Below are 12,307 nucleotides of genomic sequence, written 5' to 3'. Positions count from 1 at the left end.
ACCCCAAGTTTATGCCCAAGGTAGTGTCACAGTTCCACATTAACCAAACTATTGAACTACCTGTATTCTTCCCAAATCCTGATTCAGTGGCAGACAGAGCGCTACACACACTTGATGTTAAAAGGGCTCTCCTGTATTACATAGACAGGACTAAAGACTTCAGGAAAACTAAACAACTGTTCGTTGCCTTCTCTCCACAGCACAAAGGCAACCCAATTTCTAAATCCGGTATAGCCAGATGGATTGTTAAGTGCATCCAGATCTGTTATCAAAAGGCTAAACGCACGTTAACAGTTCCCCCAAGAGCGCATTCCACACGCAAATTAGGGGCATCCATGGCTTTCCTAGGTAACATTCCTCTAGAGGACATATGTAGAGCAGCTACATGGACCACCATACACACATTCACCAAACACTACTGCTTGGATGTACACTCAAAACAGCAAGCTGCTGTAGGTCAGGCTGTTCTCAGAACTCTCTTTCAGACTGCTGCAGCTGGCACGGGCACCCGCCGCTAAGGAGGATACTACTATTTATTCTATGCATAGATAAAATTCAGCAGCCCACATGCCACGAACGGAATATGCTACTTACCAGTATGCATCTGTTCTTGGCATGTAGGGCTGCTGACATTTATATCGCCCGCCCTCCTCCCCGGTGCCTGTCGCAGCTGTAGCACTCAGACTTATTCTAACGCATGGTCATCACTTACTATATCACACTCCATCTCTGCCACAATGGCGAAAAACAATCTGAGCATGGAGGGGATGCCCATGCGCACTGTAGTCCAGGGGAGGAGCCACCTATCTCGTGATACTTTGAAGACTCTTCCAGGACAACAATGTGCAATCATCCGGACCCAACACTAGGCGGCGATCTATGCATAGATATAAATGTCAGCAGCCCTACATGCCAAGAACAGATGCATACTGGTAAGTAGCATATTCCATCATCATAAAGATATGATTGGCGGAATTTCCATTGTTGGATCTCTCATAGTCACATGCTTAAATTATTCCTGGTTGTCGAAGTAGGAGTCCCACGGTACAATAGAAAAGTGGTATAAAATATTACCATAGCCTATAAAGGCAATGAAACATTTACTTGCATACCTCATCTACATCATTTAAAAGGAACCAAACTTCAGGCAACAGCACCCTCTAGAATACTCCCCACAGAGGCTGATTACCTCAGATTTTCAAGCACTAGTGGGAAACGTAATCCTGCAACAATAAGGGGAGCCTTTACGGGGAGGAGGGTGGGTCATGTGAATCTATGAAACATACCAAAACTGGAAAACTACAGTTACAGGTAAGTAACTTAATTTCTTCTCCAGCTTGAATCAGAATAGCTAGCAGTTATAATATTTGCATAATCATTATAATAATTTCTCAATAGCGGATGGTGTGTACAAATAATATTTAGCTCACCTTCTTGAAATAAATGATGTAACACTGCTTGTCCTACAGCCACATCACTGCGATGCGCAGATTCCAGGCAATGATGTTGCGTGAATGTATGTCTGTTCTTCAATGTCGCCGCCCGACATATAGTCTCAATAGGCACCCAATCGAAAGAAGCGGTCAAAGTAGAGACCGGTCTAGTGGAGTGCTTACCTCCACCTTATTTGGCAAAGGTCGTCCAGCCTTGGAATGGCAGAATTGGATAGCAGTTGAAATCTATCAAGCTATACTTGCCTTTGAGACTGAGCCACCTCTACAATGATTCCCATATGTTATTAACAGTTAGTCTGTCTTTCTGAACTGTTTGGTGCGATGTAAATACAATTTCAGGTATCTTTTAACATCCAGTGTATGCAGTGATTTTTTTCCGCTGCTGCCGGGATTTGGAAAGAAAGTCTGTGGTACATTAGTTTCATTGGGGTTGAATTCAGACGGGGCTTTGAGGATGAATCTAGGATTGGGTCTGAGTATCACAAACTAATCTTTAAACTGCAAGAAAGGTTCATTAATTGTAAAGGCTTGTATTTCACGAAACCTTCTGGCTGATGTAAGGGCCAATAGCAAATCTACTTTCCACATCAGGAATGCGACGTCTGCCTTATGTATAGGTTGCAATGGAATCTTCATAGCTGTGCAAATACTGTATTAAGCTGCCATGTAGGAGAGGAGCCTTTATTGGAGGGAAGGTTCTGAAGAGACTGCTTAATGATTCTTGTAGACCATAAAGATGGTGAACCCAATAAACGTCTATACCTTGAGATTGCTGCTAGATGCACTTTAATCGAAGTGTGCCAATGACAAAAGATCAGGCAACAGTTGGTTAACCAGTTGCAGGTTAGTAACGCATTTTCTTTTTTACTACTGCCTGGACTGATGTAAATCCTCTTCCAGTATTGGAAGGTGAATTATCACCAGTTTTAGGAAAGGCTTTCTCCACTGGGAAAAATATTTTCCCTGAAGAGATTTTTTTCTTTTAAGTGAGTTTGCACAGTGGAACCTATTCTCTCATATGTGGACTTCTCTGCGATGGAGAACTCCACGCTGGGGAATAGGATTCCATTATAAAGATCACATTGCCTTTCCAGCTTACATCTGCAAATCTGTGACTGGTGAAGCTTTCCAGACATAAGCCTGGTAATGTTGTGAATTCCAAAAATTAGGAAAATATGCTGTCGGAAAGCTTCCCATGTTCTTTCCTTAATTGTTTTGCAAATCGAGCCCTGAATCTGCAAACGTGTCAGATAATTTAAAGGATTTTAGGTTTCAGATCTCTTCCTAAACTGGCGAATGAAATATGTATACAGTGTTTCCACCTAATTGTTGACCATTGATTATCTTGCTGAAATTTCAGAAAATAAACCTTCATTTCTTTTTGCAGGTTGGGGAAGCTGGCATTCAGCTCGCTATTGAGATATGTGGATGTGCCTTACAGCTGGACCTCCGGGACGATCAACACACTAAAGCTTTGATTTACAAAACTATTGCTCATCTTTTACCTACTGACTTGGAGATTTGTCGAATTTGTGTGCTTTCCGTATTCTTTCTTGAGCGTTCCATGGATTCCTATGAAGCTGTTGAGCGTCTCTATGAACGCCCAGATGAAGACTACAATGAATACACAAGTTCTGTTGAAAATCGTGTGCGATTTGAGTTGCTTCCCATCCTGAAAAAGGGACTAATGTTTGATCCAGAGTTTTGGAATTTTACCATGATCAAGCAAAATTGTGCTGCTCTTTTGAGAGATAGATCTGCTGATTTGCTACGTGCAAATACACTGATTAGTTCGGATTCTGGTAGGACTTGTCGAATACAGCAAGAAACTTTGAGCCGGAATAAAGTTCGCTTTTTTAGTAGACGTAATGGGGAACTGGAAAATAAATATGTTTCCTTGTCCAGAACGAGAAGGGAAACTCTTGCCAAGAAAAACCATGAAGACCTTGGGACATGTAAAGTATACCACAATGTACAAAAACATCGTTGTTTGATGTGCAACAAAGAGTTTCTTGGTGGTCACATAATGAGACATGCACAAAAGCATCAGAAAAGGGGCTGTTTTACCTGTGTTGTATGTGGCAGAAAGTTTAGAAGCCGTGCAATAATGCTAAAACATTTAAAGGATCATGTCAAGAAAATGAAACGGCAAAAGCTCACCGTTGATCATTTTAAAGAAACTGTCGTTAAAGAAAAACGTAACATCTGTGACAGTTTAATCTCTGGAACTGGAAATACTGACTGCAACCAAATACATGATATTGAAACTGCCGCTCCTTCACTTTCAGTTGCTGAGACCATGAGGCTAACCAACACACCTTCAGTCAATGTGATCTTAAATCATGTATCTGAGCACAACGTTTTTGAGAATGGCAGTCTCAGTCCCACTTCAAATCAACCTGGTGAACCTCTTCTTGACAAAGACTTGGATGAATGTGAAGAAACTCTGAACCGAAAGTCCCTAACACCTCTCAAAATAAATGGCTCTTTGTGCCATTCAATAAATGTAGAAACTGTTAAGGTACCTGAGAAACTGAAGTGTCCTGTTGAGGGATGTGGTTGTATCTTTAAAAGGATAAGATATTTGAGAGATCATATCGAGATTTGTCACCCTTCTGACCTCAATGCAGAGAAACATATGCGCTCCATAAAGGAAACATATGCTTTAGAAAAGCATGCTAGGTTCAAGTGCCCTGGTCCAGGTTGTGTCCGTGTGTTCAGATATATAGGGTCGCTAAATAAGCATGCAAAGACGGCACACCCAGAGGACTTGAATATCCAGCAAAAAATATGCTTTCCTAAAGACGTTGATGCTGTTGGCAAACAAGTGGTTTTTAAGTGCCCAAGACCGGGGTGTGTGCGTGTATTTAAAAGGATTACTACTCTCTATAAGCATGCAAAGAATGATCATCCTAATGACTCAATTCTGCAGCTACAGCTGTTTTCTCCAATAGAGAGTGATACTGTGATTGATGATAAACCTGACAGCCTCAGGTGTCCTGTTCAGGAATGTAGAGGCTTCTTTAACACAATGGCATCTCTTCAGAAACACTCAAAGAAATATCACACACATAACTTGGATCTGCAACAACTTTCCCCAAGTGAATATGCTGCTGCTGCTGCACCTGGCACCTTCCATTGTCCAAGTCAGGGATGTGTGTATTGCTTTAAGGAGCTCATGTCTCTAAATAAGCATGCTAAGGAAGCTCACGCCCATGATTTGGAACTGCAGCAACAAGTACAATCATTATCCCTAAATGAGAGTCAAGGTGTAGATATATCCAGCACCTTCCGGTGTCCTGGTCAGGGATGTATTCATGGATTTAAAAGGAGAGCATCTCTGAATAAATATGCAAAGGAGACTCCCGTTGATAACTTGGATCCACAGCCACAGTTTCCGTTATTAAATATGAAAGACACTTTAACTAAACCAACTTGTTTTCGGTGTCCTGGCCAGGGGTGTTTTCGTGTATTTAACAAGGTGAAATCGCTGAATAAACATGCAACAATCTCCCATCCTACTGACTTGAAAGCTCAACAACATATCATGGCATTTTATAAAGGAAAATGTCGTTTCTGCCAGAGGCAGTTTGAAAATGTCCAACATTTTGTTGACCATCAAAAGAAACATGTGTATCCAAATGTTCATTTCTGTCTACATGTTGACTGCGATAGAAAATTCAAATTGGCAACCGAACTCCTTGAGCATTCCTCAGCGCACACCAGTTTTGAAGCCATGTGTAGTTACCCTGGGTGCTTTCAGCTGTTTGGGGAGCTTCCTAGACTGTATGAACACGAGGCTGAGCATTATTCTAATTGTTCTCCAGAAAATAGTTCAGAAGTAATTGGCCATATGTCGTTACACTCTGTTTTGGAACCTCCATCCTTAAACCTGGAGCCAAACGTTTGCCAGGATGGTGAATCTTTTTCTCAGCAATTTAGCGCAGCTAGCACTGAATACATCCATTTATCTCAAGACCAAACACTTTCTTTTAGACAAAAGGAGAAACTGGATCAGTCCGGTCCAGCATGGAAAGCTAGAAAAGAATATTCAGAGCCGAAGACATACACACAGAGTGCCGAGAAGAAGGCAAACCTGGTTTTTCAAAGTGGAAGTGAACATTTATCTTCTAATGCTTCGATTGTGAGCTTGGTAGACCAGATGTCATCCGTTTTAAAGCCAATTTCTGAGAGTTGTACTACTGTTGGTGAACAGCTTGTAAATGGTCATGTGGAGCAAGAACAGACATCTTTAACTTCATTTGATGCTTTTAAGGAACAGGAGAATGCTATTTCAAGTCCAGAAAAAAATAATTTGCTACAAAGTGAGGGCAAGAAAGTGGATGATGTCCCGGCAATATCTCCACTTCCTTTGAAACAAAAAACACAGAACAGCACACCTCCATATGGGTCCACTGCAAAGCCGACCTTTAGTAGACCATTGCCTACTGCGTACCTGGATGAAATGTACCTTAGCATGCCAAAGCGCAGGAAAGTGTTCAGTGACAATTTAAACACTCAGTCTGTGGTAGATGATGTCTCTAAAAGATCATTGGAAAGATTAAGGTGTAGAAACTGTCTAACCACGTACTGCAACTCTGAAGAACTTGAAGCACACCTTGCACAGAAGAAATGCCACTCACTCTTTGGATTTGATTCAGATGAAGAAAGTAAGTCATGTAATGAATCTAGGGGTAAGGGGATGGTGTCAAAAACAAGACAAATAGAGCTAGCCCTTGAGGGGGGTTGGGCTACAGAACAGGACAAGCTTGCAGACCACAGAGTAATAATTGAACCTCTTGATTTATCATTAACAGATACTGAAAATCTTTCCAGCGATCTGGAATGCACGCAGAGAGAGCATACCAACATGAATGCTGGAAAGGACAGTGAGAGTAGCACCCATTCTAACAAGTGTAAGGTGAAACCTCAGGTAGAAAATGACGTTATCACGGAGTGTCAGCTGGCAGCTACAATACAAAAGCCTTCAGATCAGAAAGTCTGTGAAAGTTTCGCCTGTTCCAATTCTCCTTGCATGTTTAAAACTAGGTGTATTGACCAGATGGATCACCACTTCAGTGTAAGACACCAGTTATTTTGGAACCAAATTAAAACTAACAAACATGACCAACTTTCTGTCTCCTACAGGTGCCTGGTAGAAGTTTGCAAGAAGTTCTATGTATCGCGTTCTGGTGTCCTCAAGCACTACAGGAAGATGCATCGTATTGCTCGCTCAAAGTTGGCCTTATTCTTAAAGCTGTCTGTTATTCCTCTAGGAAAATGTGGGGTCAATGCTAAAACAAAAAACAACATTGTATGGAATAACCTACAGGAGAATAGTAGCAGTTTTAGGTCCAAAAAGGGAAACCAGCCCAAATTAAACTCTGATAAGTCATTTCCTTGTCCATCCCCCAGGCAGTATATAACAAGATCAGGTTTCGTACGCCAGGTGCAATTTGACACAAACCTAAAACAGGGTGGTATTGCTCACCTTCCCACAGTAGGCACAATTGCGGAGTGTGATCAAGTAAGTGCTACAGAAGAGGCAAACACACATGCTGAGGTGATGGCTCATCATGCAGTTTGTAAAGGCAAGACCGATTCCAGAAAGTATCCTGTAAGGAGCATGTCACTTAGAAAGAGAAAATATTGTATAAAATCTGTTGATGTTGGGTGCCGTAAAATCGATTTCAAGTCAAAAAGTGTACCTTCATTTTCCTGCATGATTAAAGGATGTCTGTCTTCTCTTTCAAGTGGGAAGTCATTGGTTTCTCACTATTTACATTGCCATGGGATTAAAAAAGCAATGATTAAGAAAAATGCAGACAGATGTTCCCCTATGTTGTATCCACCCACAAAATTGGCGAATTTCCAGAAATCCAGTATGCATAATATGGATACCAAACCAAAGAATGTGCAGCAGAAAAAGTGTACAGAGAATACCAGTGGCAGCATAACCTCAGTAGGTCAAAGTAGGGATGCATTGAAGAAACATCAAGCAGATAGCAAAATGACAAAAGGAAATGCAGTGATTAGATCTGTAAAGAAACACAAAAGTAAATCAGTCAGAAGGTGTGTGCGCCACATCTCCCTTAGAGCGAGGTCTGTACACAAGTGCAAGGATCTACTGAAACCAAGCAGCTGGGATTCCAAAATAACTTTCAAGACACACCGAGAAATAATAGCCCATCAATCCAAATGTGGCTACAGTTCTCTGTATCTATGCATGCTGAAGAAATGTTCAGCTTCACTGCCAACAGTAAGTGATTTAAAACAACATTACCTAAAGTGTCATGGGTTGACAAAAAAGCTGATACAGGAACAAGAAAATAGATTTTTACCCAAGCTTGACTTGAAAGGAATAAAAAGATCAGTCTTTTCTCATTGTAGTACAGGATCTCTTAGAAAGAGTAAGAGTGGGCAGACATTGCCTTGTACTTTGAATTCAGGTGTACAAATCTTGGGTAAGAAAGGCAGTGCCATGGAACACGTAGATTGCAGAAATCCTAGTGCAGATGCCCCAAAAAGAAGGTGCCAATCAAGTAACAAAAGACCTGAGACTTTACCTCTGCAGAACCCTAAAAAATCATTAAAGCCAGTGGTCAGGTACATTACAGAAAAAATGAATGTCGTAACACGTACACATGCTTGCAATTTGGAAGCAGTGAGTTCACTCCGACTCAGAAGCAGATGTCTTCCTCGTAGACCACAGGAGAAAAAATACAGATGTTCTCCCAGTAACCAAAGTGATGATTGTGTGAGTCATGCCACTGAAAATCAAATATGGAAACCGCTTTTGGAAAGATCATGCAAATCAAACTGTAAACCAGAATCCACAAAATGCTACTTAAAAGATTTGGAAGGTTGTACAAATAAAAACACTGTAGTCAATAAAGGTGTTCTCCTTGGGAACAAATGTGCACTGCAGACAGCAAACAAGAAGCTGAATTGTAACAAAATAAGACCTTACTCACAATTGCCAGATATAGAGACTGTTGTCAGTAAATCCAAACAAAATGGGCTTGGTGTAGAACAGAGAAAGCGAATGTTACCTTTAAGGCACTTGCCAAAAGACAACGACTCAACAAATTCTGGATGCACAAGTGCACTTTCATTAAAGACAAATGTGGAAGACTTCCAGATTAATCACTCAAATGGCCTGCAGACATTCACACCGACAGTGGTATTTTGTAGACCGCACAGAGCTTACATTTATTTTAGGCCATGCACAGTGCCATTAGTGAAATCTTGTTTCTTATGGCATAAGGACACAAATTTGGGTGCAGGACCTGCAGATAAGCAGTTGATTAGGCGATCTAGTTTTAAAACGCAGTCATGTCTGAGGAAGACCAAAAGAATATCCACAGGGTTGTGTGACTGTGATCATAAAGGACCACAACCATGCACTTTCATAGAAATAAGGGGTTCTGTTCGCAACCTCAACAGTGTTTTACATTTGAAACATAGATTGGCTTAAGCTTTCTAAAGAAATTTATTGTGGTGTTTCTTTTACCTTTCACAGACTGCATTCATTTTTCTAATACAGATGACAAGGCCTGTTATATAGGCTCATAACTTGTTCTGAGACTTGAAACACCACTAAGATTACCTCTGCAGTCTTGACCCACTTGTTCTGTTTGGCTAAAAAGGTGCACATTTTTTAATGCAAGTTTCATGCGCTTAGCTTGTTGTTTCCAGAATCATTAACTGTCTACAAGCATTTGAAGCGGCAACAATATTTTTGTGGATGACATTGTTTTCCAAAGTTATTTCAATACACTTCTTCATAACATGGAAAAATATACTTTGGTCAATTGAGCAAACTGGATTGGTGGAGGGCTCATTTTCAGTTCCTAATTTATTTGATTAAAGATGATAAAAAAATTTTGTTTCATCATCCTTCTTTCTTTAATAGATTACACAATTGCCATTCATAAATGAAAGAGATCTATTACTTTCTCATTATGGATAATTAAAATTTTCAGAAAAAAACATGTTTTTCAAGCATCTGCAACTGAAATATTTTTAAATGTTTGTTTCTCACAACTGGTTAATATTAATTATCGGTCTGTATAAAATGTGTGTAAAAATGCCTAATCCTTTGTGTAATGTCATCTCTCCATGGACTGCTGACCCTTTTATTATCACAGGCAGAGAAGATTGTCTGACTAGCGTATATTGAAATTATATTTCATGCAGATGTAGCATTCTCCAGTATCGCCTTATTTGTGTTGAAATGTTTTCATGGTGAACAGCATTGCACACTGTATGCTGATTATTTGTACCACATGTTCTAATAGTTTAGTTGTTTTACATATTTAAAGTTGTTTAAAATCTGAAATAAGTGATCAGCATCAGAAATCTAGAGCACTCATTAGTCAGAACTCACACATTTCAGTGATACCATATAGTTAAACATGTTTGAGCTCACAGAACTACCCTCTCTTCACATACCTAAAACAATATAGCACTCCACAAATAAAACGCGTATTACATGCCAAAACCCATCCCATGGCCCACTGTTAACTTTGTTAAATGGATACTATTGACCTCTAGCTCGGTGCAGTACTCCTCAGTTACACATTTCAAGCTGGCCCGTGGACATAACACTGCTCTTAGATAACTCACATCATAATTGGTAGAGTAACACACACCAAGTAGAATACATACAACTTTTCATATGCACAAAGAGTCACACTGTTGATAAAATTCAAACAACTAGACAGTGGTCTGTGACAGATTTCTTGGGACCTGGGCAAAATAATGGAATAACACAAACTTACATTTCTACAGCTTAATACATATAACGCAGTGTAAACATCTGCCTTTTAGATGACTTGGGATCCTTTTCTAATGGTTTCGGTAGTAGTTGTGATGAGGATGGCGCCACGTTAAACTTTGTTGAAAATACATTTTAATTACTAAGTCCTTATGAAAGCTTTCAAGCTTTTTTCCTTCTTTTTTTTGTTTTTTAGACCTGCCAGCTAAATTGTCTGTTTTGTTGTTCTTTCACGGTCACTCAAGTGTCCATGGACATTAAGGAAAAATGAAAGGTTTTGAAATCTGTATGCTAAAAGCATTATTCTCTTCCTCACTCATATACTTTTGCTGTCTCGATAACGCCAATCATTTATTCTGTGTTTAAAGTTTAGGTGGATGAGCTTGACAATCACAGATCCAGTGCCCATTTGTAATTCTAGTAACTGTTGGGGTAAAACCCGTTGATGGAGTTACATCACGCTTGATAATGTGACATGCATTTTTCATCACTACTGTTTACTTTAAATACATGCTAAACATATTGTACTTCTCTTTTGTAAATTTGGATTTTACCAACAATGGCCTTCCTAAAGCTTATACATACTTGGTGCAGGTTTCATTGGTTAAAATGTGATGTGAATTTACAAAAAAATCTATTAATACATGTGGTATAAAACTTCTTGACTACTTTGAAAAATGTAAAGGATTTCTAAAATGTGATCCAAAAGCAAAGATCATAAATCCTTCAAATATACCCTAAGCTTCTCCCTTGTTCTAGATCATGTTGTATCCGTTTTGTAAGAATATTTTAAAAGGGTGTGTAACTTCTACAAATTAACAACGATGGTTGCTTTTGTACTTTTTCAGTTATATAGATTATGTATTTCTTTGGAATCAATTACTTTTCCATAAATATTTACCAAAAACAAACAGAAAATGCTGTTTCCTGAAAGGTCACTGATATTGTGGTTCATTGCTCAGACTGAGGTTAAACCCTGTTTTGAATTTGTAGTAACCCATTTATCTTTGTAAGGCACTGAAGGGTAATCTATATTGATTGCTCTAGTTCTTAATGGCACCAGGTGATGTGGATAAAAATAAACTTTAATGTTTTAAGTTATTCAGAATTGTATATAACAGCCAGTTTCCCTTAATTACATATGTTGCATTGCTGGACTTAAACTGTTTTTAAAATGCTTGCAATTCATCAGAAAAGATGTGTGCTTCCTTGTTGAATGGCTAATCATCTTACGCCGTGTTTTATAGAAGAGTACAATTTAAAAACAATGAGCCACCAAAATGCAATAAATCAACCATAGTGTTATGTTAAAAAAGCGTTTTCTACTGTACATAAACATGTTGAATAAAAATATTGTCTATTAGTAAAGGGTTGTTTTGTTCATCGTGGTGACATTTTTATTGAACTGTGATGTTTATTTTTTTTAGATAATTTCATTTTTTGGATGGTATTGTTTGCCTTTGTATTTAATTTATATTTGGATATTATGCTTTGTCATTCTTTAGATGTTCTTTTGATTTCTACTTTTTATTTGACAATGTCATATAAATATGAAAATTAAAACATATATGTCTAAACTTTAATAAAATCTAATATATAGTTTTATAACTGTATTAAAACGATGTAAAACACCTTCAAGCGAATGTACATTTTAAAGTAATACAGCATCCTGACATCTACACATGCATTATTGATTTTTATAGCATGTTTTTAAAAACAAACTAATACCCACTGCTACTCTTGGTGAATCCATTTAAATAGTGTGTAAAAGCTGTTTTGGTTTAAAGCTGTTTTAAATCATCACTCTCACAGTTAGGATTGCATTTCACAAAAGCGTGTGATGATTCATCTGGAATCTTTCTATTGCATGAGCACTTATCATATGTAACACCAGTTGTATTGTCAGATATATTAAGCACTTGTTCAAAATGCTAAGTAATCTTCTACCCATTTCCGAGTATGGAGTAAATATTTTGTATTTCTATTCCCTCCATAAATGAATTTAATAGCCATAATGCAACATTTTTTATCATGCGCGAATGTGATTAGTATTCACAATACGTTTTTTGAGACT

At 38.7% G+C, this 12,307-nt stretch overlaps 1 protein-coding gene across 4 annotated transcripts in view; it reads left to right on the top strand.

Annotated features, from left to right (window-relative positions):
* The window catches only part of ZNF654 (zinc finger protein 654), a 330,726-nt gene extending 319,125 nt beyond the window's left edge, over positions 1–11,601 (top strand). For 2 of the 4 annotated variants that reach the window (XM_078658094.1, XM_078658096.1), the window contains one exon: positions 2,842–11,601. In XM_078658094.1, the coding sequence (XP_078514220.1) occupies positions 2,842–8,931 (6,090 nt within the window). In that variant the 3' untranslated portion in view covers positions 8,932–11,601. The remainder of the gene's footprint in view (positions 1–2,841) is intronic. The other 2 variants (XM_078658097.1, XM_078658095.1) reach the window with 2 other exon arrangements.
* The last annotated feature ends 706 nt before the right edge of the window (positions 11,602–12,307 follow it).

The sequence above is a fragment of the Lissotriton helveticus genome, chromosome 8, assembly GCF_964261635.1.
Source record: "Lissotriton helveticus chromosome 8, aLisHel1.1, whole genome shotgun sequence".
Taxonomy (NCBI): Eukaryota; Metazoa; Chordata; class Amphibia; order Caudata; family Salamandridae; genus Lissotriton; species Lissotriton helveticus.
The sequence above is the reverse complement of the archived record's forward strand: the minus strand, read 5'-3'. Positions and strand labels throughout refer to the sequence as shown.